Raw genomic sequence first — 22,116 nt, 5'->3', positions numbered from 1 at the left:
TATTTAACATTCAATCACCCATCCAACTAGTGTTACGATGAAAACGCTGATTAGCACACCTCATGAAGCATGATGTTTGTCTACTTTATTTGGTTAATAAAAAGGTAAATTTTGGTTTAAGTCATTTCTCTCCTATTATTTGTCATGGCACTTGACTAACTGTGACAAATTTGGGGGCTCGTCCAGGATTTGAACCTGGGACCTCTGAACTGGTGGCATCATGTTATTGGTTGGGCGGCTTTTGGCCTGGTTGCTTTAGGTTTTACACTAAACAACACATACCTGACATTCATCCGCCAACATTTTTGGAGAGGCTCCAGGTTCAAATCCCAGATGAGCCCCCAAATTTGTCACAGTACAACTAAAGGGCCATGACAAATAATGGAAAAGACACTACTTGCACCAGAATTTAACAATGTATTTACCACATTTAATAGAAAACTATAGTACTCCATGAGGTGTGCTGATGTGTTTTATCAGTTGATAAAATGAAATGAAAGCCAAAGTAAACAAATACCATGGAGTTGGGTGAATGGAGAGAAGGAGCAGGAGCTGAGACACCCAGCTCTTAAATGCTCCAGGGAAGCCGGCTAAACTTTTCTGTCACATATCTAACAGAAAAGTTTGAAGTCTGGTGTTTTTATAAAAGATGTAGGGTTTGGAGAAAAAGCAGCGAAAAGTAAAGAATAAAACTGAGAGTCTATTTCTTTTTTTGACAACCCTTAATTTGCGACTAGACTGTAGCATAATTGTCATATAATCACAGACAAGTCTTGAAAATTGTTCTTTAGCTAACAGTGTCTTTCTTTAATTCCCACCATACTTTGAACTTATTTTCTCTCTCGCACAGCCTCTCTCACTTGGGGAATGAAATCTGGCAGCCCCCTCACAGGCTCCTATAATGTGCTAACATAAGAAATCAATCAGACTCACACTATTTCTACAGCCACTCAGCTCACATTGATTTATTGCATGTGTTGAAGATGCAGAGAGAAACTCTTTAGCACTATGGGGCAGGGTGGTCAAGAGGAATGGATGTAGGAGAGGAGGATGAAGGAATGACAAGTTTAGGAGAAGAGATGGTGGGGGGATTTGGGGTCACTAACCTTTGTTCTGACAGACTGACTTTTAACTCCAGGGTTAAGGTACTGCCAGTCATCAGCTGAAGAGAAAGTGATGATTGTGTATTTTCTATTTTAGGTGGCTGTGGTGTTATTGCTGTGGGGATTTCTGTTATGTGGGGTATAACAGTTGCTGTCAGCTTGTAGTGAGACGTGTCAGGGGTCACAAAGCTGCAGTGGCTTAGATATCTTCCATATATTATCAATAAATGAACCTGAGAAACTTATAGAACAATGTTCCTGACTTCCCTGTCTAATGGAAGAATTCTGCCCTAATAGCATTTGTTTCTAATCCACTTAACAATTTAACTCGATTCAAGTCTTGGCATCAAGTGTGTGCCATTGATGCATGAGCATCACTGGGAAAATGTGATAAAAAATGACTCCTATCTTTGAAACAAAATTATTACTGTAATAAAATCATAATCTTTACCTAATATACTTTGCAATGGCTTTTTGACTGTTGTCACTGATCTGAGGAAAATTCAGTTTTGACATTTTTAAGCTCAAAACAAATTATTTTGCCATTACTAAAAAAATTATGACTCATGCAGGTGAAGGGGAGGGAATACCTCACCAGTAAGTTATATACACCTCCCGAGTGGAAGGCTTGTTTATCTGTTTTGTGAAAGATGACTGTCTTAGGGAGAGACAGAGTAAGTAAGAGCTTAACAGCAGCTTGGTATATTTATATCATGAGCATACACTTAGAGACACCAAAGAGAGTTGATGGAGATGACGAGTGAAGTGGATTACTGAGATAGGATGGCACTATGGGGAGAATGAAATCGTATGTTTATATTAGGCTTTCATGAAACACATAAGCAGGAAAACACACGTCATTTGTGGCCATATGCAGCTCCGCTGAGTGGCTGTAGGCGTCTCTCTGCTGGGGCTGCGAGGCCGATGGAAGGGGTTAAAGAGAAGATTAAAGTGATAATGTACATCTCTAATCCGCAGCACATTAGGAGGGCAAAGAGGCAAAAACTGCCTCTGACCACGGAGCCTAACATAAAGAGCATGCATCAGTCGCCATCAGGGTCAGCTGTCACCATGGTAACAGATTATTCTGAATAATTGTGTGCCATATGCGCCTTGTCACAATTAGAAGTTGGCTGTGAGCCGGGCCATGGGTCAAATGGTGATCAGGGTATTGGGGGTGGTGGCAAACACATCCCTCTACAGTGTTTATTAAAATAAAGTTCAGCTTGCTGTTCACATCTGTCACAAGCCTCACAACCCACTCTCTGCTTCAGAGCAGATTTTCTTAGAGCTACAAGCTACAACACTTTGGTGCTGTGGCTTACTCGAAATGTCACTGCGTGCTGTATGTATTGAGCTTTCAATAGTTTTTTCCCCCCTTTTATAATAGATCTTCCAAAATGAAAATCTGGAAATGAATAAAAATGGATTTATGATTTCAGTCAGACTACTAAGCTTCTCGAATCAACGTTTTAGCAGAGTAGCGAGGAAAGGAAATGACTGTGTGAAGACAGTGCTCAAATGTAAGCTGACAGAGGCTCAAGTAAAAAAAAACAAAATTGTGTGGTGTGTTCTCCCTCCATTAGGAGTCCAGACATTTTAACTCATCACTGCAGTTTTCCCACCGGGCTTATACAGAGAATGCCTCTGTTCCCATAAGCCATGTTCACACTAGTGCAGTGGGAAAAGCAGCAACAAGGTGCAAAGTGGTTTATCCATTATAGTGAATCATTTATTTTGACACTTCAGCCCATGTGTGAAAAGTCATTTAGAGGGAGATACTGTGCTTCCCTGTAAAGCATAAATCCCCAAATCACAATTAATTAAAATAGAAAAGCTGGTCATCCAAATACCATGAAGTAATGCAGCTGAGTTCCTTCTTGGTAACTTAGAGCGTCTTACGTTTGGCTCATTTTCCTAGCCAACATGTGCCATCTGAAACTTAACTTTCTCAAGTGACCCGTGACGATCTCTATTCACATCGAGTTTCTACATCTGATTGTGAATTTGGCACTAAACAGGAATCTCCAGGGAAGTGCAAAATGTGACAGCGGCTTAATCAGTCTTAAAACGCTCGCTTTTCTCTGATCAAATTTGTCACATCATGTCAGGCTGGATCATAAGGTGCAGGCGCAGTCGACACATTTAGGAAAGAGCCTAGATGTGTTCAGACAAGTCACTTACATTTAAACACCAATTAAGCCTCGTGCACCACTTATATCTGTAGTCTATTAGATTGTCACCCATCACTATTAAGAGGTACTTGAAAGCCCTCTGGCATTCTGGGAAAATAATTACATTCTTTCTGCGTCATAATTACTGCCTTGAAAGTGGCTCTTTCAAACACTAACAAAGCAGGCTCTTACTCTTTCTCCGTCTCCCCATTTCTCTCCCCCCCCCCCCCCCCCCCCCAAGGTCTGCCTTTCTCGTCTGTCTGTTTTCTCCCCAGACACTAATGAAGCAGTTTAATCTCGTAACTCCAGAGAAATTGTCAGCAGAGAACTCCATTAATTAAGTTCTTGTGTGTCTTCCTTTTAAAGTTTCCTTATTTTGAGAATGGGTCAAATCTATAGGTTTGCCACCTTACTGTTGTTTTGAAATTGGAGAATTGGCATGCTGTAAGGACTGCATCGTCTTGTTTAATTAGTCAAAATTAAACTAAGTTAAGTTTTTTAATTTGATCCATTTGATTTCCAGTTGCCAGTCTTAACTCAAGTCGATGTGTAATCTAGAAACTCATATTAAGATTTGTTTTTGCTAGCTAACAGTAAGCTAGTAGCATTAGGATACCATATGGTTATTTTCCTGTCACTTCTGAACCTACACTAGCCCTTGCAAGAAGTTGGTATGAAAAACCTGCCAGACATGAGGTGAGTTTGAGTTATTATATAGTTCTAGTTCAGTAAATACAGTGAAAAGCTTGTCTGCTACTTCCTGAGCATGACTGATGTCTAGCACTAGCTAACCACACTCAATTGGTCTGTTTATGCAGTCACTCTACATTTATTTAGTCCTTGCTGTATTCTGACTGTTCATTTGGAGTACTTTTTTTGACACAGCCCTAGTTCATTCACAGGAAAAGTGACAGTTGTGTGACAGTTCCTATTACAAACAGCCAGAGAGCAAGTGTGCTTCTGCTCTCATATTTGTCTGCTTCTCAGTCCCAAAGATTCAGGCTGGTGACTTTTGATCCAAGTTTTCAGAGTAATGTAAAAGGAAAAAAAGTGCTCTATTTCAAATGGTGTGGCCTGCATTTCATTTTTTCCACCTCATCACTTTTTTTTTCTTATTTGAGCACTAGCCCAAGTAAAGTAAAATATGCTAGGTTGCAATTCGGATTGCATTAACTGGCTTCAGTAACTGTTAATGGAACAGCTTAACAGTACATACAAAAAATTGTTGTATGCAGTGTTGTTCCCGGATTCAAGTGCAAATAGTTATTTCAAACCATATTGAACAAATGGGATGCTTGGATATATCTAACAGGAGTTTTGCAACAAAAACAAATCAAATTCACCACGAGGGAAAATGTTTTACCACAAATCAGAACACTAATTTAGTAAGATTGTTATTATACATGAACATAAATATGTTATATGGTTAAGAAATATATTAAAACATACCACTAAAAATGTTAAGGGAACATGTGAACAACATTAACTTATTTTAAATGCAATATTTAAAGATTTGCTGATTTTGGTTTCCACTGGCTCTTGTTATGACTTTTGGTTTTCAACAAATTATATGTCAGTAAAGATTTTTTAGTTTGATTATTTAACTCATCACAATTTTTGAGCAGTATATACTCCATACCAACCCTGGGCAAGCCATTAGGGTTTTACTTTATTTCCCATTTTTCACTAAGGTGGGTACTACTGCTTTCCTCGTGGAGTGGAAAACAGTGCTTGCAGCGCTTTTATTTTTGCTGCAGCACTGTTTTATGCATAATGCCATTGCTTTGCTTTGTTTTGACTCATTGCTAGGGTATTGCTTTACCATGCAATATGTATTTGCTCGTAAGACTATTCCTTTTCCATTTGTTTGCCCTTTGATAGCTTTAAATCTAAAAATATGCCCTTACTGATGCTGAAACTGTGTCATTCTCAATAAGTTATACAATAACACAAACATTTTCCTGTGACCGATACTACACCTTATAAAGGCAGCGATCAAACCCCCGCACTCTACATGAAGAGCCCCTTAACGATGCATGCATATCCCCATTCTGCAGTACGTGCTCCACTTATTGCCCATAGCTTCTGAAGGGTTATTGTGCACCGAAATTTAGAATGTTTCCATTACAGTAAAGGCCCTATTGACAAAATTGCTTTGGTATTTATGAGTAGTGCCAGCAGCAGTACTACTGTGTTTGCTTTCTGGGAAGCTTTGTAAAGGCTAACAAGACCGAAGCCAGTAATAATCTTTTCACATTCACTTTTGAGGAGGGAAAATCAGATTTAGGACTCCAGGAAATTGACCTTAATGAACAGGTGTGTTCACACATACATGATCATAGTCGAACACAAACACATACTCTTTTCTAATGCAGAACATTGAAGAAGTTTGGTTATTTGTTGTAGAGGATGTCACTTTCAAAGAAAATGTGAAAAGGTACAAATGTCAGGGAGACAATTAAACTTAATGGGTATATCTTTAACAACAAATCTGTTCTTTAGATCTTTAATAAAAAGATATTATAGCAACATATCAGAAGGTACCTTCTGTAGTCTTACAGTTATTTATGTTATGATAAATAATACGAGTTACTGTCTACACTTGTGCTGGAAGTAACTCAGTAAGCATTTCATACTAAAACCTAACATCAATATTACAAGATGTTTAAGAAATACACTGTTATCCACTGTTAAGGATTGAAAGTGAGGTCAAGGACTCACAGATCTTAATAATGCCCTTGCTGTGCTTAGTCTTTCTCAGTGCAAAAAGCATAGAAATGCAAGTCATTGCACTTGATTGGTTAACATAACATCCCATTCTTAAGTAATATATCATTATAAAACCTTGATAGAGTTATTAAAGAGCAATTTGGTTTCCATACACTAGCATTAGCCATTTTTTTACAGTTCTTCTGCACTTTAATGAAAAGAGTTTCTATTTTACCTCTTAGCACAGTTTTCATATATCAAGCTAAGTTGCAAAAAAGCAATAGCAGACGTGATTAGCTATAGAGTGGTGAGCATTTACTCCAATGTGTACAGTCTAGCTTTTTTATGCCTGTCTGATTTTTCTGTGATTTTCCAATGATTCAAAATCAGAATAGAAATTCCTAATACGTAGAGCACAGATTATAAAGTTTTGAGAAAATAATATAATCTTCTCCAACTAAAAACAACAAAAATGATTATGCTACAGAGTGCTAAATATAATAAGAGATTAGTTTATTTGCTGTGTCTTCATGGTAGGCCACAATGATTTGAAAGGAGCAGCTCTGTGTAAAGCTCATGATTGATGAAAATGGTGCACTTTCTTTGGATTCCCTAGCTAATGACTCGCAAAAATATTATATTACCCTTTATGAGCAGTTTATATGTATATACGCATATATTTTCTTAATTCTGCTGGTTGTTGATGCTGTATTCCTACTTAGTCGGAGACAGAACACAGGGTCAGACACATTTGGCATATGTGTTTGGCTGAAGAGCCAATGGTGTGAAGCTACCATCTGTGGGATTATGACTGAATGCCTCTAAGACAAATCCTGGCTAGAAATCACAATATTAGAGCAACGTAGAACTTTGGTTGGTCCCAGACAGCCACTCCAGACTGATTAGAAAAAAAATCCCCAGGTAAAAATAAACTTAAAAAGTCATAATAAAATGCATAATATAGTACCAAGGCCTAAGGAATAGTTTTTATGATAATGTTTAAAATGTTTTATATGGTCAGAATAGTATATATAAAATATACAGTATAAGTATTTATATCTCCGTTGGGCTAAAGCAAATATGTAAATTGTGCTGTAGCGCTTTGTTTAACATACAATATCCTTATGTGAATGTTAATGGCTTATTTGAGGATCTGTGACCTTGTGTAACTGTGCACGCTACACAAACTCTAAATTCGGAAAAGACAATATGCTGCATCAGCTAAAATGAATGCATGCAAACACTGCAAGAAATGTTCTTCACCTTCAAAATAAGACAGCATGCAGAGAAAGAAGAGGAAGGAGAGGCCAGCAGGAGAGCAGGGGGATGAGTTCAATCCTAAGAGACAAATCACCCGCTCTACCCTCCACTGCCTGTCCTTGGAGCTCACACTGCAATTGGCCACACAGAGACTGACTCTGTCACCAACTGTCCCTGAGACGCACACACTGGAATGCAAAAACATATCACTGCAGCCACGATTATAAAGCACGCAATCACCGTAAGGTCAGAACGGCTTCTTTGTAAGCATGAAGTGAAACAGCAAGATTGAAAAAGGGCTTTCAGTTTCAAAAGGCATATATTGTTACCTCTTCTCTCACAGGTTATGTGAGACTAACCAAATGGAGACAAAATATGAACTTTAAGTAAATATTTTACATCTACTTTATGTCTTGTAAGACCTATATGTCCTATGCTGTCGTTTAGTGATAAAAAAAAAGTGTTGCTTGCAATTGTTAAACACATAAAGCCTATCAGTATGAGGTAGGGAAATATTACATATTGAATGAGAAATGTGTCAAAGCAGTAAGTTTCAAACATCTTAAAGAGTTTTTAATAAAAGAAAATGATTTGAAATTTCTTTAAAAATCATGTCTCTACCATATGGGTCTTTTTTGCAGACAGAAAACATCATATTTCAAAAGCTCAGCCTACAATTTTTGCAATATTATGTTAATTTTCCGTGATTTCTGTGAGTTTTCTTCGACTTCTAAGACATTTCAACTCATAATTTTCACTTTTCTCTTTGATTTTTTTTGTTCCATGTCACTGACATCCCCTCGTTCTTTAAGTTTTTCATTCCTTTTTCAGAACAAAAGCAACCAGGCCTTGCTTTGGTGATATGATGACAAAGAAGACAGTGAATGTGAGATTGGGCTTCACAAATAAACCTGACTTGTCTTGACTTGAAATTAAACTTTAATGTGCAAGACGCAGGTCAAGTAAGGAGGATTTGAGCATGATTGCATAAAATGTCAAAAACATAATGCTCATGCACATATGCACATCAAGAGGGGTGTATTCTATTGGAGGTTATACATGCACCAGTCATGCTTTGTTGACAGCAACAGCATCCTAATTGCACACACAAACACAAGAATATCTTTGGTAAAGGCACACCTTCACCATTCAATAAATTATTGTGGAGTGAAAAGGATAGATTTATAGTGCTTTTCCTGTTACTCTCGTCAGGAATAATCAAAATAATTCTCATCAAGGACTCCTCACAGCTGAACTTCACCAGCTTGCTTGTCTTTCTTCGTCCTTTCCACTCCCACTTCAATTTTTCTCTTTGAAATTGCAGGCCACTTAGAGTTGTGATTGCTGTTGCAAGAACAGTTAAGTGCACAAGCACAATCATGCAAGGACAAGAAACACACTTACCTGGGCACGCAAGTACACTCCTACCTGGATGCACAAGCACATTCACTGATACCCTTATGAACTTCATGCAGACACACACATGCGCACGCACACAAATAAGACGCATCATTAAAAAGCAAGATGAATCTCCACCCCACAGTGTTGCTACTTTAATAGCAGCGTGATAAGAAGGCAGACACTTCCTCAAATAGGCAAAAATGAAGAGCTGCGTCTCCTTAATGTATACATTTGCATATATCACTACGTGTAAACCGTACAGGCACTCATAAATAATACATGCATGTTAGGGATACTGGTGTCCTGCTTCATGGTACAGCTACCCTGCAGAATGACTAATGACTGTAGCTCAAATAGCACTACTGGGTCCCCTTACTTGTGTGTGTGTGTCCATGCATGTGTGTGTCTGCCCATCTATCTCTCTGTGTATGTCTATGTTTGCGACTGCGTTCGCACAAAGGGGGTATCCTACATCTTAAAAATTTGACCTTGGCAAGGAGATCAGATTTTGATGCTGATGGCACAAGACAAATGTAGCGTTTGCTCCTTTACTCGTGTTAGAGGATATGTGCATGCATGTGTGTGTGTGTGTGTGTGTGTGTGTGTGTGTGTGTGTGTGTGTGTGTACATGTATGGCAGTGCACGAGTAAAAGATGTGATGGTTGAGTGCTATCGGGTGGCAAGTGGTCATGTTCACTCTCTCTCTGAGGGGATGCTGTGCTGCAGTGGATATTGGTCTTCTAAGGTCAGGGGGTTAACTCAGCTCTCCGTAACAAAACTATAGTTGTGCCATCATAAAACACACAAAACCATTATTTTAAGGACACCAGCACCTAATCAATTTCACCCTGCTAGATATTTGTTAATATGATTACTTCCATACATCTTCAGTCCTGCATAAATAACAATGGGAAGGACAAGATCCATGAAAGATGGATATTGGGTGGTGGTTTACTGGGACTCAACAGATAGCTTAACATTTGGACCAGTGACTGGGTACAGTAAGTTCTACCCCCATACTGACACTCTGGCTGACTTCTGTAAGTAGATGATGATAGCAGATCATCTGCAGACATGATACAGTGCAGCTTTGGGGTGTCTTTTCTTTTAGTTAAAGTTGGAAGCTTCCTTTCATCTCAGGTAAGCATCTGTAAGACCATTAATCATCATTATTCTGGCAAGGCCGGCCTCAGAACTTGTTGAATTTTAAATGTAAGTCCCTGAATTAATGATTAGACAATGTTTATTTTGTTGGGTTGTGACATTTGAATCCTCAGAGAGAAAAAAAACAAAACAAACCCTCAAGAAATAAATGACCGTAAATTTAAAAAAAGAAAAGATTCGGATTAACTCCCATTTAAAACAGCCCCAAATTATCTTTAAAATCCAAGAACTTAATGAGTTCTTTGTGATTTTACATTGCCATATTTTAATGTAAAATACACTCAAAAATGATTCAATGCCCTCATAAACAGGACGCAATTGTGTGAGTAAAACACAGCTGATACAAATGTATATAAAATCAAAAGTGTATCTATTCAGATAAATAATCATTAAGGAAAAAAAGCTTCATATAGACTGAATGTATACCAATCAAGTAGATTTGTTTTGATGAGATTCTGTTAAATGTAATGTTTTACATTGTATAATATATCTACATGTAATCAAATTACTTTAAGTCATTATTTTGGGTATTAATATTTCCTTGTGGGTTTGGAAAATAACTTGTTGAAATAACTGCATGAATTGTTATTAAGGTATTAAAATGTTAGATTAAATGTATATTTTTAATACTAATCTGTCTCATTATAGATTTCAAGGTGTATTATAGTTTATCTTCTTAAGATCTGATTACAAGCTAGAGAACATCACAATTTATTTTGGAGGAATGGCACAAATTTATACACTTAGTCATTATTTTATCACTAATAAAGTTTCCGTTTGGTTTTGAGTGTTGTTTGGTATAGCAGTGTCTACAGAGAATGCACACTTAAGTAGATAATCTCTTATATGAAACACTGCTGAACTATGTAAGGGCTTTCACCCCTACACAATATCCTTCTGCTTTTCATCCTGCTTTATATACCCCCTTTTTCTGCTTTTTTCATCATTCTGTCCCCTCATTTACCAATCTGCAAGTCCCATTAAATGATTTGTAAGCCCACAAGTGAATATATGCAAAGCCTCTTTTACTCCATCAGCTTAGTGAGCACTAGGCTAAAACACACCTTGCTAAAGTCCCTGTCACACAGTCTCACGCAAAGGTATTCTGCAAAGCGAACTAATTATCCCAAGAACAACACGTTCACACAATCCAAATATTCTGGGGATACTGGCCTAAAATATTTATATTCACACACTATCCATGCACTCATGCAAATACATAGGTACGCTTATTGAAAAAGCACACACGTACACATTCAGGCACGCCCGGGATAAGTCTGAGCCCTCTCTGTCTTATCGAGACGTGCCTCATCAGATAGGATTCTGCTTGTAAGGTCCAACCAATAAAAAGCCCAAATATTCCATTAAGTGTAAATCCTCTCCGCTGGTGGAGCTTGTGGAGTCAGTTTTGGACTAGACAAACACTGCCAAGCAGTCATGCCCAAGCTGGGACCACTGCCAACAAGAAGCTCCACAGATATTGGTGTGTCACTGTGGGGCACGTGCGTATATGTTTGTGTGCACGGGCAGCATGAAACCCCAATGTGAGCATTAGCAGGCAGGGGAATGAACAAACTAAAGCTCTGATCCATGCTGCTCAGTATAATGGAAAGGCAGAGTCTCAGGAATCTAAGTGGGTTGCAGCTGCAACACATAAGCTTTTGTTCTGTGTGTATGTGTTCACATGTGATGTTTTTATAAATTTTTTTCCCTTTTGCAACAAAACTGGAGTACACGTTGTGCCCATGTGTGTTGGTGCACACAAGCATTTACGCATTTTGTATACTCACAACACATTTGCCTGCTTTTTATTACTAAAATGAATTTGTAAGACACACAAATTCAGTAGCTTTCACTCTACTATGTAGCTGATTTGTTAGTGCGTTGGTCATATCACTGTGGAGTCTGTGTTTATTTAGTAACGCAGCTCTGTAGCTCTCTGTGTACTGCACAGACAGCTGCAATGTTTTAGGCAGAACAGACATAGATTTCTATCACTGACCCTAAGGCTGCTCATTAGAATTCTGCACACCTCTCTCAAATCTCCCGCTTCCCCCATCCACCCACCCTTAACTTTTTTCTCTCTCTCACTACCTTCCTTTATTTCTTTCTTGCTGTCTTACACACTGGAAATGAATGCTTAGAGCAAAAAGGTGAGCTATTGGTTAGCCGAGATAACAATGACTGTGTGAGTAGCATACGCGGCAAGTCGCAGCTGACAAAACATACACAAAGGCAAGCAACGCTGCACAACTGCATACATGTAACTGCTGTTTGCATGTTTACAACATGCACTTTCACAGCTACTATATTTGAAATATTAACATTAAAAAGCTCAAGGCATCCATCATACCTGCATTAATCTGAGAGAATTATCAGCAGTCTCCCAACTTTAAGTGGATTTCAAGACTCTTTTAAGTGTGGCTTTTTCAGAAGGCCCACACAGTAACTGTGTGGCTTTGTATAGCTGCCACACTTGCCCCCCATAAGCAGCCATTTCCACATTTAGAAAGCTTAATGTTTAGAGATTTCTCATTTGAGGTCATAAGCCCATTGCTCCAGAGTTAGCCATATTGAGCGTCTTGCTGCCACCAGCTGCAAGTGTAAAATGTGTATTCTGTCATTGGTTGACAAGTAGTTGCCCGAGGTTGCCCATATGGAAAAGATATATATAAATCTTATAAAGTTTGTATCTGTCTTGTGTGAAACTTGTATGAAAAACATACAAGAGTGAAAACAGATATAAGATCCCTTGAAAAATTATATAAATTGAACTTGTATTTTTTGGATACTTACTAAAACAATATATGAAAGTAATGAGAAAGTGGCCACTTTCACGAGTAAAACCTTATATGATTCACTATATGGAGTAGGCCACATCTTATGCAAGTCTTTTATAAGTTTTTACTATTTCTTTTCCATATGGTTGTTGACTGACACTAGGTGAAATTGGTTGCAAACTTATCTGCAATCACTTGCAAACTGCTAGCTAAGCTACTTGAAAAAGTGGACTTTTATTTTGATGGGAAAAGTTCTCTGTGTCTATTTTGTGTCGCACTTTTCACAGTTTCACTACAACCTTAAAAGTAGCTGCTCAGTGTTTTTCCACGTTTGTTTTGGGGTTTTTTTGTGGACTTTGGATGACTGTGCCAATCTCCGACCAACCAAAGCAATTCCAAAGAGGCTTTTGCCACATCTTTCTTTAGTGTCAGGGAGTCATTGACTTGTCAGCAGATGTAGGTGACTGGGGCTTTTAGCAGTCGATTTCCCAGCAACTGCCATCAACCTCCAGCAACCACTCACCAGCTGGTAGGGGAATACATATTTTTCCCTGATGACCAGTGGTTTTTAGTTGGTTGTAGATGGGTCTCTAGGTTTGTGTGACTGGGGCCTTAATCACTTGGCCACATGTTCAAAAACAGAGCAAGTTAATGGTATGTCGTTAGAAGTCATGTGTCTGCAAAACCACCATATGAGTTATGAGCATCACAACAGTCAGACAAATCAAGTTAGCTTAACAATTAGCACACAAATAGTTCTAAGGCCAAACCAGAGGTAAAAAATGAGTGTGGGAGGGTGGACATGCCATGTCTGCTGAATATAAGAGTCAGTGGTTCTTTGCCAAACCAAAGCAAAACTTAACCAAACCCAACTTACTTCACCCCCTGGTTACTGAAAATTAGTACAGCTCTAAAGTGATCTTATAATACTGCTCATAACAGGTGTAAAGACATATAGTCTTAGTCATATAAATTCACTAATGAAAATCTTATGACACCAGGCTTGGATAGAAAACTCATTTTGATATATTAATTGCTAATGTTTGCTGCATCCATTCTTAAGTACTCAGCTGGGATTGGGGATGTGTGCTTTTGTGTTGGGGTTATTGTCCCTAGCTAATTGAGCAATTCCAGTGGGGGAGGAGTAGTGTTTAAGGTCATGGAATAACGTGGTCTCTGGAAGCAGTTAGAAAGCTCACACTTCCGTAATTACTCTGGTTTTATCTGTGTAGCAGCTAGAACCGCTAGACAAACACACATATAAGCAGCACTAGGCACATACTGTATCCTGAAGCATGTTCAAATTTCACACTGCACACATTTACCTGTATGAATAAGTGCTGCTTGCACACAGTGTTTTCCCCGCATGCAGTTAATTAAAAGTTACTTTTTGATATTTTCTATTATAGAAGAAACTCTGTCCATGATTTCTGGAAATTGAACCTGTCATAAAAACGGAATTTAATGATACGTTTGAGATGTAAAGGAAACGTTTGAAAAGTCATGCTGAATATTTATACTGACATTGGATTGGGTAATGTGGAATGACAGGATGCCACATCACTTGATGGAAATGAAAATGATGAATCTACTGTACAGAAGGCTGAATTCGGACATCCCGAAAATCAAAGTGGAAAAATGATGCAGCAGACTCCATTTTGACAGACCTGAACAGTCTGAGGTGCAACCTGGCAGCGTTGGACGGCCTAAAACATAAAGTTCCAGAGGTGTTCGATTAGATTTAGGTCTGGCGAGTGTGGGGGTACAGTCATTGGTATCAATTCCTTCAATCTCCAGGAACAGCCTGCACACTCCTACCACGTGAGGCTGAGCATTGTTGGACACCAGGTGGAATCCAGGACCCACTGCACCAGGATGAGGTCTGACAGTGGGTCCAAAGATTTCATCTCGATACCTAATGCCAGTCAGGGTGCCGTTGCCCATTGGCTGTAGAGGTCTGTGCGTCCTTCCATGGTTATTCCTCCCCTGATGATCAGTGACCTACTACCAACCCAGTCATGCTGAATGACGTTACAGGCAGTATAACATTCACCATGGTTATCCAGACTCTTTCAGGTGTGCTGAGGGTGAACCTGCTGTGATCTATGAGAAGCACAGGGTGCAAGTTTTGGCACCAATTGTGGTATTCTATGGCAAATGCCAATCTGGTTTCATTGTGCTCTGCAGTGACCATGAAGCCCTTTAGAGGATGTAGGTTCCTCATAAAGTCTTTTTCTGATTGTTTTCTCAGACACATTAACACCAGTGGTCTGTTGGAGGTCATTTTGTAGTTCTGACAGTGATCATCCTGTTCCTCCTTGCAAAAAGGAGTAGATGCTGGTCATGCTGATGGGTTAAGGACCTTCTATGGCTCTGTCCGGCTCCCTTAGAATAACTGCCTGTCTCTTGAAATCCCCTCAATCCCCTCAAGGTCCAATGTGCTAGGACCTTTGCACCCTCTGTACGGTCCAGATTTCAGCTCACAGTACCAGTAGTGACACTGGCCCTAGCCAAACAGTCAGAAGGGATGAGGAGGGAAAAAGTCAGTGGCCTCCACCTGTAAAACCATTCCTATTGTGGGTGCTCATTGTTACCCCTCTAGTGCACCTGTTTTTAATTTCATTAACACCAAACCTCTGCTGCCAGATCAATATCCTACAAGTTTAATTGACTTGATGCTAAACCCTGATTAAAAAGTATTCCTTTACTTGTTTTCAGGAGTATATATCCAAAGCCTGTGCGTCTATGCATGTATGTGTGTGTTTGTTTGCATGTGCACGCATGCTTGATTGCACATGTGACTTGAACAAACGCCAACACTAGTGGCCCTATCTGTTTGTCCCATGCAGACGTTCTGTGAATGTGTGCCCAGCTCCTCTCAACTCAAACATCGCTGGTCAGATTCAGAAACAGCCAGGGAGACCCCAGCTAAGGTAAGGCCCCGTTATCACAACATGTACGCACATGTATACTTGAGCAATTTGTCTTTTTAACTGGTTGAATTTACACAAATCAAACAAATTATTTTGGCTAGAGTTTGAATTAGATTTCTGCAGAATAATATGTAAGTTGATATGGGGACTAGCAAACACTGAAGTGGATAGAAATGGCTAAATAAAAATAATCCAAACTGATATAATGTATAATATTATAATGACACAAATTAAATCCCCTTATTTCTTCCTCTATACTACGTGCACTGCTGTATACACTACCATCCACCATCCTCCTTTTTAGTCAAATCAGGGGCAGACATTGAATAGTTACTTGCTCACCTGTGGAGGAGATTATGTTTCACCGACAATTATTTTTTTAATCACCAGCCACTATCTCACTCCTTTAGAAATGAATCGTTGTGTGTAACACATTATATTTTGCCACTGAGAAGCAGCAATTGCACAACCTCAGCTCAAATACCCAGACGCACAAGAGGAAGATGGATAAGACCCTGCAGATACTCTGAACTGAGAGGGGAGGTCATGGCTACACTGGGAAATGGAGCCTGATTGTATAGCAGATTATAATGAAGAAACTGCACTGAATGCTGTTATGAGTCAGATTCAAACCGCCAGTGAATGAAAGGAGGGTGGAAATGGTGAACATGACTTCTTTTAAAACCAGTCCGTGCATGCCAGTTTAGCTTCAAAATATTTTTGTACCTTTCTGCGTGTATTAGTTTGGCAGCTCCAACGTGAATGTCTTCTGTGTATACATCGATTTGTGTCAGCATGTGCGTGTTTGTGTTTTGAGAAGAGGGAGAGAGGACGAGAGAGCGAGGATGCTTGGAAGAGTTTTGCTAGTTTCCTGCTTATCTAATGAGCAGGCAAAACCTTTTGTCCAAGAACTGTCTGCCAGTTCTCCTGCGTGGGAGGACATCATTTCCACAGAGAGGAATTCTCTCTAATTCTCTGCCTCTTCTTTCCGATCTATCTATCAGAATTCCCCAGTTCTCCTCTCAAATCCCATGGTGTGGCTTGAGTACAGAAAGGAGAGGACGTGAAAGTCAGCCACTAATTACAGAGTGGTCTCCTGCTGTGAGATCGAGAGTCTCATTTACAAAAAAAACCTAACTGTTAAGAGGCTGCTTGCATCCTGTTCTCACTGTCATTATGCCACTACAAATCTCAACCTGAGGTGGGAGACCGCGTACTCCAATGGGGCATGAAGCAGGTTGCTGTTTCATTTCATTTTTTACTGACCATCAAAACACAATGCAAAAGAAAATCTCTGGCTCCAGAAACATTTTGGTTGGTTAATAATGCATAAAAAAAGGTTAAATTAGCCACCTTTGTTTCTAAAGTGGAAAAGATGCCTGGTTAGTTAATTTCTTTTTACACTTGCTCTGTTTTCTATTTCTTTTCTGTTGTCTTATCCCTATGCCATGTTTATTACTGGGAACATTGTTTGCCACAGCACAATAAAAAAATAAAATCATAAAATTATAAGATCAACTTAACTGAATAACCACCTTGTTGTTGAGCCAGTGCGTTTCTACAGACCAAAATATTACCTGTAAACAGAAGAATGAGTGCATTTCCTGTGATTATTCTTCTGTTGAAAAATAAATAAATCCTCATCCTGTACTTGTTTGAGCAAACATCCTATAATGACACATAATTATGTTATTGTTAAGTGACCTCGTCTTTTATTGACATTGTAAGTTGTAGGAAAAATTGACATCCAAAGCAGTAGAACTTCCCAGGAGAAAAAAGGCCTTAACAAAAAAAAGTCAGCAAACCTTTTAATCTTTTTTTTTTTTTTTTGATTTGATGGAATACGTGTGTGGTGAAGTGTGGTTTGTGCAGGGGTGGGGTGGAGCAGTGGGTAACTGCCAGGGTATCCAAAAAGAACTATAATAAAGCACTGTTGACTGTGACACACTGAGTGAGTTGTGTCCTGTCTTCACAGCATGCAATTTTGATGATTTTTGGTAATGGTTCAAAAAACTTTTCAAATAAGTGTCTATGGGCATTTCGAGATGGTGCTGAGTAACACACTTCTACAAGGACTGTGTCTCTATCAGTGAACTGAGAGGTTTTCAGCAGTATTTCAGCAAATGCTTCCCAACAATGCAGTGTCTGTGGGCAGGAGGGTGAAATCTGGATTGACAGATTAGCAAAACACAGAACTTTAACACTGAACTGCACTTTTGTTGATTCATTGTTGTATTCATAAACATGAAAAACAGATTCTGCAGTCACGTTAGGGAAAATGGTGGTTTGAGATTGCAGCAACACCAAAGTTACTGCAACCATGTGCAATGAATTTGTGGTTTTGTTGCCCTTTGAAAATGTTTCTTTGAAGACGAACGGCAGGTATGTGTATGAGTGATCAAAGCAACTTTGGTTCATCAAACCAGCAATAGAGCAGCAATAAGACAGACTCAATAAGACTGAATTAGATTAATAACACTTAATAAGACACAGAGTTGAATGTTAGATAGCAAGCACTTAGATGTAGAAAAAAGTTCTTATATAAATGTGTGTGAATGAGACATGTTATATGAAGTGCTCTGAGTGCTCAGAGTAGAAAAGCACTATGTAAAAACCAGCTCATTTACCATAAATGAACTGGTAAACACAAAAGTAGAGATTCCTAAAAAAATAGGATTATTGTACAACAGCAATTTCATGGCAACGTAACATAGGCACGTTCTTTTATAGAAACCAGTTGGCAACTAGTTAGGTCGAGTTGGGAGTCTCTCCACATTTATATATTATATGCCAATTATAATTGGCATATAATTATATTATATTATATTATATATAATATAATTATATTATATTAGCCTTAATTTTTCAAGACTAAATTATTATTACAGATTCGATCATTGTCTAGTTACGGTTCAACATGCATGAAACACATCTACTCCTCTGTGTTCTGAATATGTTTTAATGTATAGAGGTCTGCCTGTCAGCATAACTATGACTATCATATATCTTTTCCATTCTACGTTAATAATCAGTGTGCTAGCAATGAATATTTAGTGTAGTGCCAGTGATAGCTTTCACTGATGTCTTGGCCCGCTAGCGATAGTACTCAGGCAAACCGTTCTAATGTTACGTTGCTGTCATTCTGCAGAGCAAGGCCATTATACACATTATGTACGACACAGACACCCCTCTGCACACACATCCATAGACACAGCCAAGCCCAGTGAGTTAAAATCACTGAGCCGCACCTCATACAAACTGGAAAAAAGAGAAACACAGTTTTGATATGTAATGAAAGATTTTAAGGTAAATTCTAAGTATAGTCATAAGGCCTACATGTTGAATTAGAGCAAGCAAACGAAAAAAAAATGCTATGTGCAGTATTATTCCCCTGGAGCTCATTTCTACGATGATGTATATGGGTGAAAAAATAAAGCAATGCGCCAGTTTTTTTTATGTTCTTTTTCCCAAAAAAGCATTATGGTCAAATTATGTAGGTCTCCATGCAACTATGTGTCCATGTGCATATATGCAGTGAACATTAAGTGGCATAAATGTGTGTAGTGTATCTAGTGTCTAGTTGTACAGTATGCAGTATGTTGCAAAATATTACATATTAGGACATAATAAAAAATTATCTGGTCATCACCAGCTCTTAAATTAGATAACAACAGAAGACACATTATACGGTCTCATTACTTATTTAACTAAAAAAAAAGTACATTTGAAAAATTAGTACACCAGAAGATTCAGAACTTTTAGCAACAGTAACTAGATGGCTTTAGTCTGTCACATCATTGTGGAGGAATTTGAGCCCATTCATTACAATGTTGTCTGACTTTATTGAGGTTTGTTGGGATTCATTTATGCACAGCTCTCTTAGGGCCCTGCTATCCAGTCGTTAAGTGATGACGTGACGAATCCTACTTCCGGGCCTAAAGTAGTCTGCGTTTAATATGGCTTTTGTGTTGTTAACATGTTTAATGCTTTGTATTTTCTTCTATTTAATCTCAAAAAGCTCCTAAAACAGTCAGTGATCACTGTTGACCTCCCTCGGCTTTTATTACCACTAATCATTTATTTAAGCTCAGTTTTTCAAACCTTAGGATGTAACTACAGCCCAGTCCATGCAGCAGTATATGAATGACTAACCTCCTATTGTGGATGGATTATCTCAGTTGTTCTCCTGGCTGAAGTTTGGTCCTTTTACAGCATCTCGCCATGCGATTACATTTGTTCCTGACCACCGAGAACACTCACGTTAACTTTTATCGAGTGGGAAAAAAGTTAGCTTGTTTATATTACGCTAACATAGCTGAGTCGCTAGCGGTCACATAGCACATCATTATATACCAGCTAGCCAAACTTCAGTAACCCTACAAACGTCACTGCTGTTTAGTTTTCTGTCTTCATTTATGTTGGAAGTGATAACAGAGCTGTACGCTTTAATTTGTTTCCAAAACCCCGCAGTCTTGACATGCTATATATTGCATTTAGATAGAAGCTAGCGAGCTAACTTCCTGCTAACTTCTAACTCCGTTAAATGTCATAAATTCTGTTTTCATTGATGCCTGGATGTTAAACTCAATTGTTACACCTGGTAGAGCAGAACGCTGATCATTTTATTAAAGATGAAAGACTTTAGACAGTTTTTCAACTCTCAGTAATGCCATAGTGATCGTTTGATATATGGACCTGCAGCAGAGTTTAGGCCCAGACACGGCTAGTGACGTCAGACTTAACGACCGGATAGGAGTTCTGTCAAGTTTAGGTCTGGACTTTGACATCTTGGTTCTGTTCTTTTTCAGCCATTTCGCTGCAGATTTGCTGGTGTCTTGGAAATATTATTATTATTGTCCTGTTTGCCAACCCACTTTTGCCCAAGTTTATTTGTCACACAGAAGCTCCCACATTTGACTCTAGAATATGTGTGAGTTCAAGGTCAACAAGTAGCTCCGCAGAGCGGATCAGCCACTAACCAGAAGGTCAGTGGTTCGATCCCAGGCTGCTCCAGTCTGCATGTCAACCCCATCTTGCTGTCCAATGCATCCATCGGAGTGTGAATGTGTATGAATGTTAGGCACTTAAGCTTAGAATTGCTTGTGTGAATGGGTGTGATTGGGTGAATGAATTAGCTGCATAAAGCGCTTTGAGTGCTCGGATAGAGTAGAAAAGCGCTATATAAGAACCAGTCCATTTACCATTTAACTAAGGGACTGCAAAGTGCTCAGGTCCTGTGGCTAAAAAAAACTAGTCCGAATCAACATGCCTCCACCACCATGCTTGACAGCTGGCTTGATGTGTTTATGCTGACATGCTGTGTTTGGTTTTTGCCAAACATATTGGTGTGCATTAAAGCCAAAAATTTCCACTTTCATCTTGTGTGTCCAAAGGAAACAGCTTTGCAAATGTAACCTTTTTTTTCTATGAGCATTATAATTTATTGAGCTAACTGAGGCTTAAAAAGTCTGAGATGTAGCGCTTTGGTTTTTTGTGGTCCTTTGGAAATAGGCTCATTACCTTCCCAAACAAATGGGGAGGATATAAGACCGTAATGAAGTAGCAACTGTTTCTTAAAGATCATTGCTAATGTCTTTCTTCCTTGGCTTTGTGTTAAAACACCTGAATGCCTCAGACCCACAAAACTGCTGCTTTTACTCAAGTGCTCACACTTTTTGATGATTAGTTAATCAAGTGTATTTGATTAGCAGCACCTGATTGCTTCTTACCCTCTTAAAGCAGTAAAGGTTTTTGTTTTTTTTTCAGTTCCTGCATTTTGGCTAATTTTTGGTTAAATAAATAATGTCATAGTGAAATATGTCACATGTTGTTCATCTGAGAGCATCTTTTTTCCCATTTCAAAATCTGCTATGGACTTTTTTATTTTGTCCCAATGTGTAAAACCTTACTATTGAAAGAGGGTGTACTTTCTTTTTACCATACCTGTACACCAGTTAACACCCTTAACCTACTAATGTTGAGATCCTCATCATTTTTACCTGTCAGGGCATGGTTGCCCATGCCCTGTAGGATGATGCCTTATAGCATGTTCTGAAGCATCCCATCCCTCTGATGCTAAATCAAATTGGGTATTAGAAAGTATGGAGGCCTGGTACCCTCTGACACTTTAGCTGTCAGTAGTTTTAACAACATTGTTTATCATTACATCTGTACAGCAACTCATTTTAAAAAAATTAACGCAAGAGAGTTTTTGCAGCGACAGTGATCACACACATGTGAATGGTATCTCAAAAACAAAAGCCACATTAAGGTGCTTTAGTAAGCAATGATTCATGAAATTTCACTAAATGTAATCAACAGATTCTACTGGAGACAGGAATTAAAAAGAAAATAATAAAATAAGCCAAGTGCGGTTGAAGTAGTCATATTGGTTGTGTGTCTTGTGTGCTTCAGGTTTACAAAATTGGCATCCCATGTACACCTGCACATATCCAGGCAGTAACAACGTTTTATGTCTTCTATCCAAAGACTGTGGGTAAACAAAGTTGATAGGAGTACTTCCTGCACAACACAATTGATTTTCCTCACATTAAAAGAACTGTAAACCTCTCTCGTAAAGCAGGCCATTAGC

General features: G+C 38.7%; 1 protein-coding gene across 2 annotated transcripts in view; it reads left to right on the top strand.

Annotated features, from left to right (window-relative positions):
* The window catches only part of fibcd1b (fibrinogen C domain containing 1b), a 124,946-nt gene that overhangs the window by 13,836 nt on the left and 88,994 nt on the right, over positions 1-22,116 (top strand). Inside the window, exon 2 of one of the 2 annotated variants that reach the window (XM_080874886.1) lies at positions 15,441-15,524. The exons of the other annotated variant lie outside the window; for it this stretch is intronic. Coding sequence (XP_080731012.1) covers positions 15,441-15,524 — 84 coding nt within the window. The remainder of the gene's footprint in view (positions 1-15,440; positions 15,525-22,116) is intronic. 2 annotated transcript variants of the gene reach the window in all.

Source organism: Rhamphochromis sp. 'chilingali', assembly GCF_963969265.1.
Source record: "Rhamphochromis sp. 'chilingali' genome assembly, chromosome: 2".
Lineage (NCBI taxonomy): Eukaryota > Metazoa > Chordata > Actinopteri > Cichliformes > Cichlidae > Rhamphochromis > Rhamphochromis sp. 'chilingali'.
This window is presented reverse-complemented; position numbering and strand designations above follow the sequence as displayed.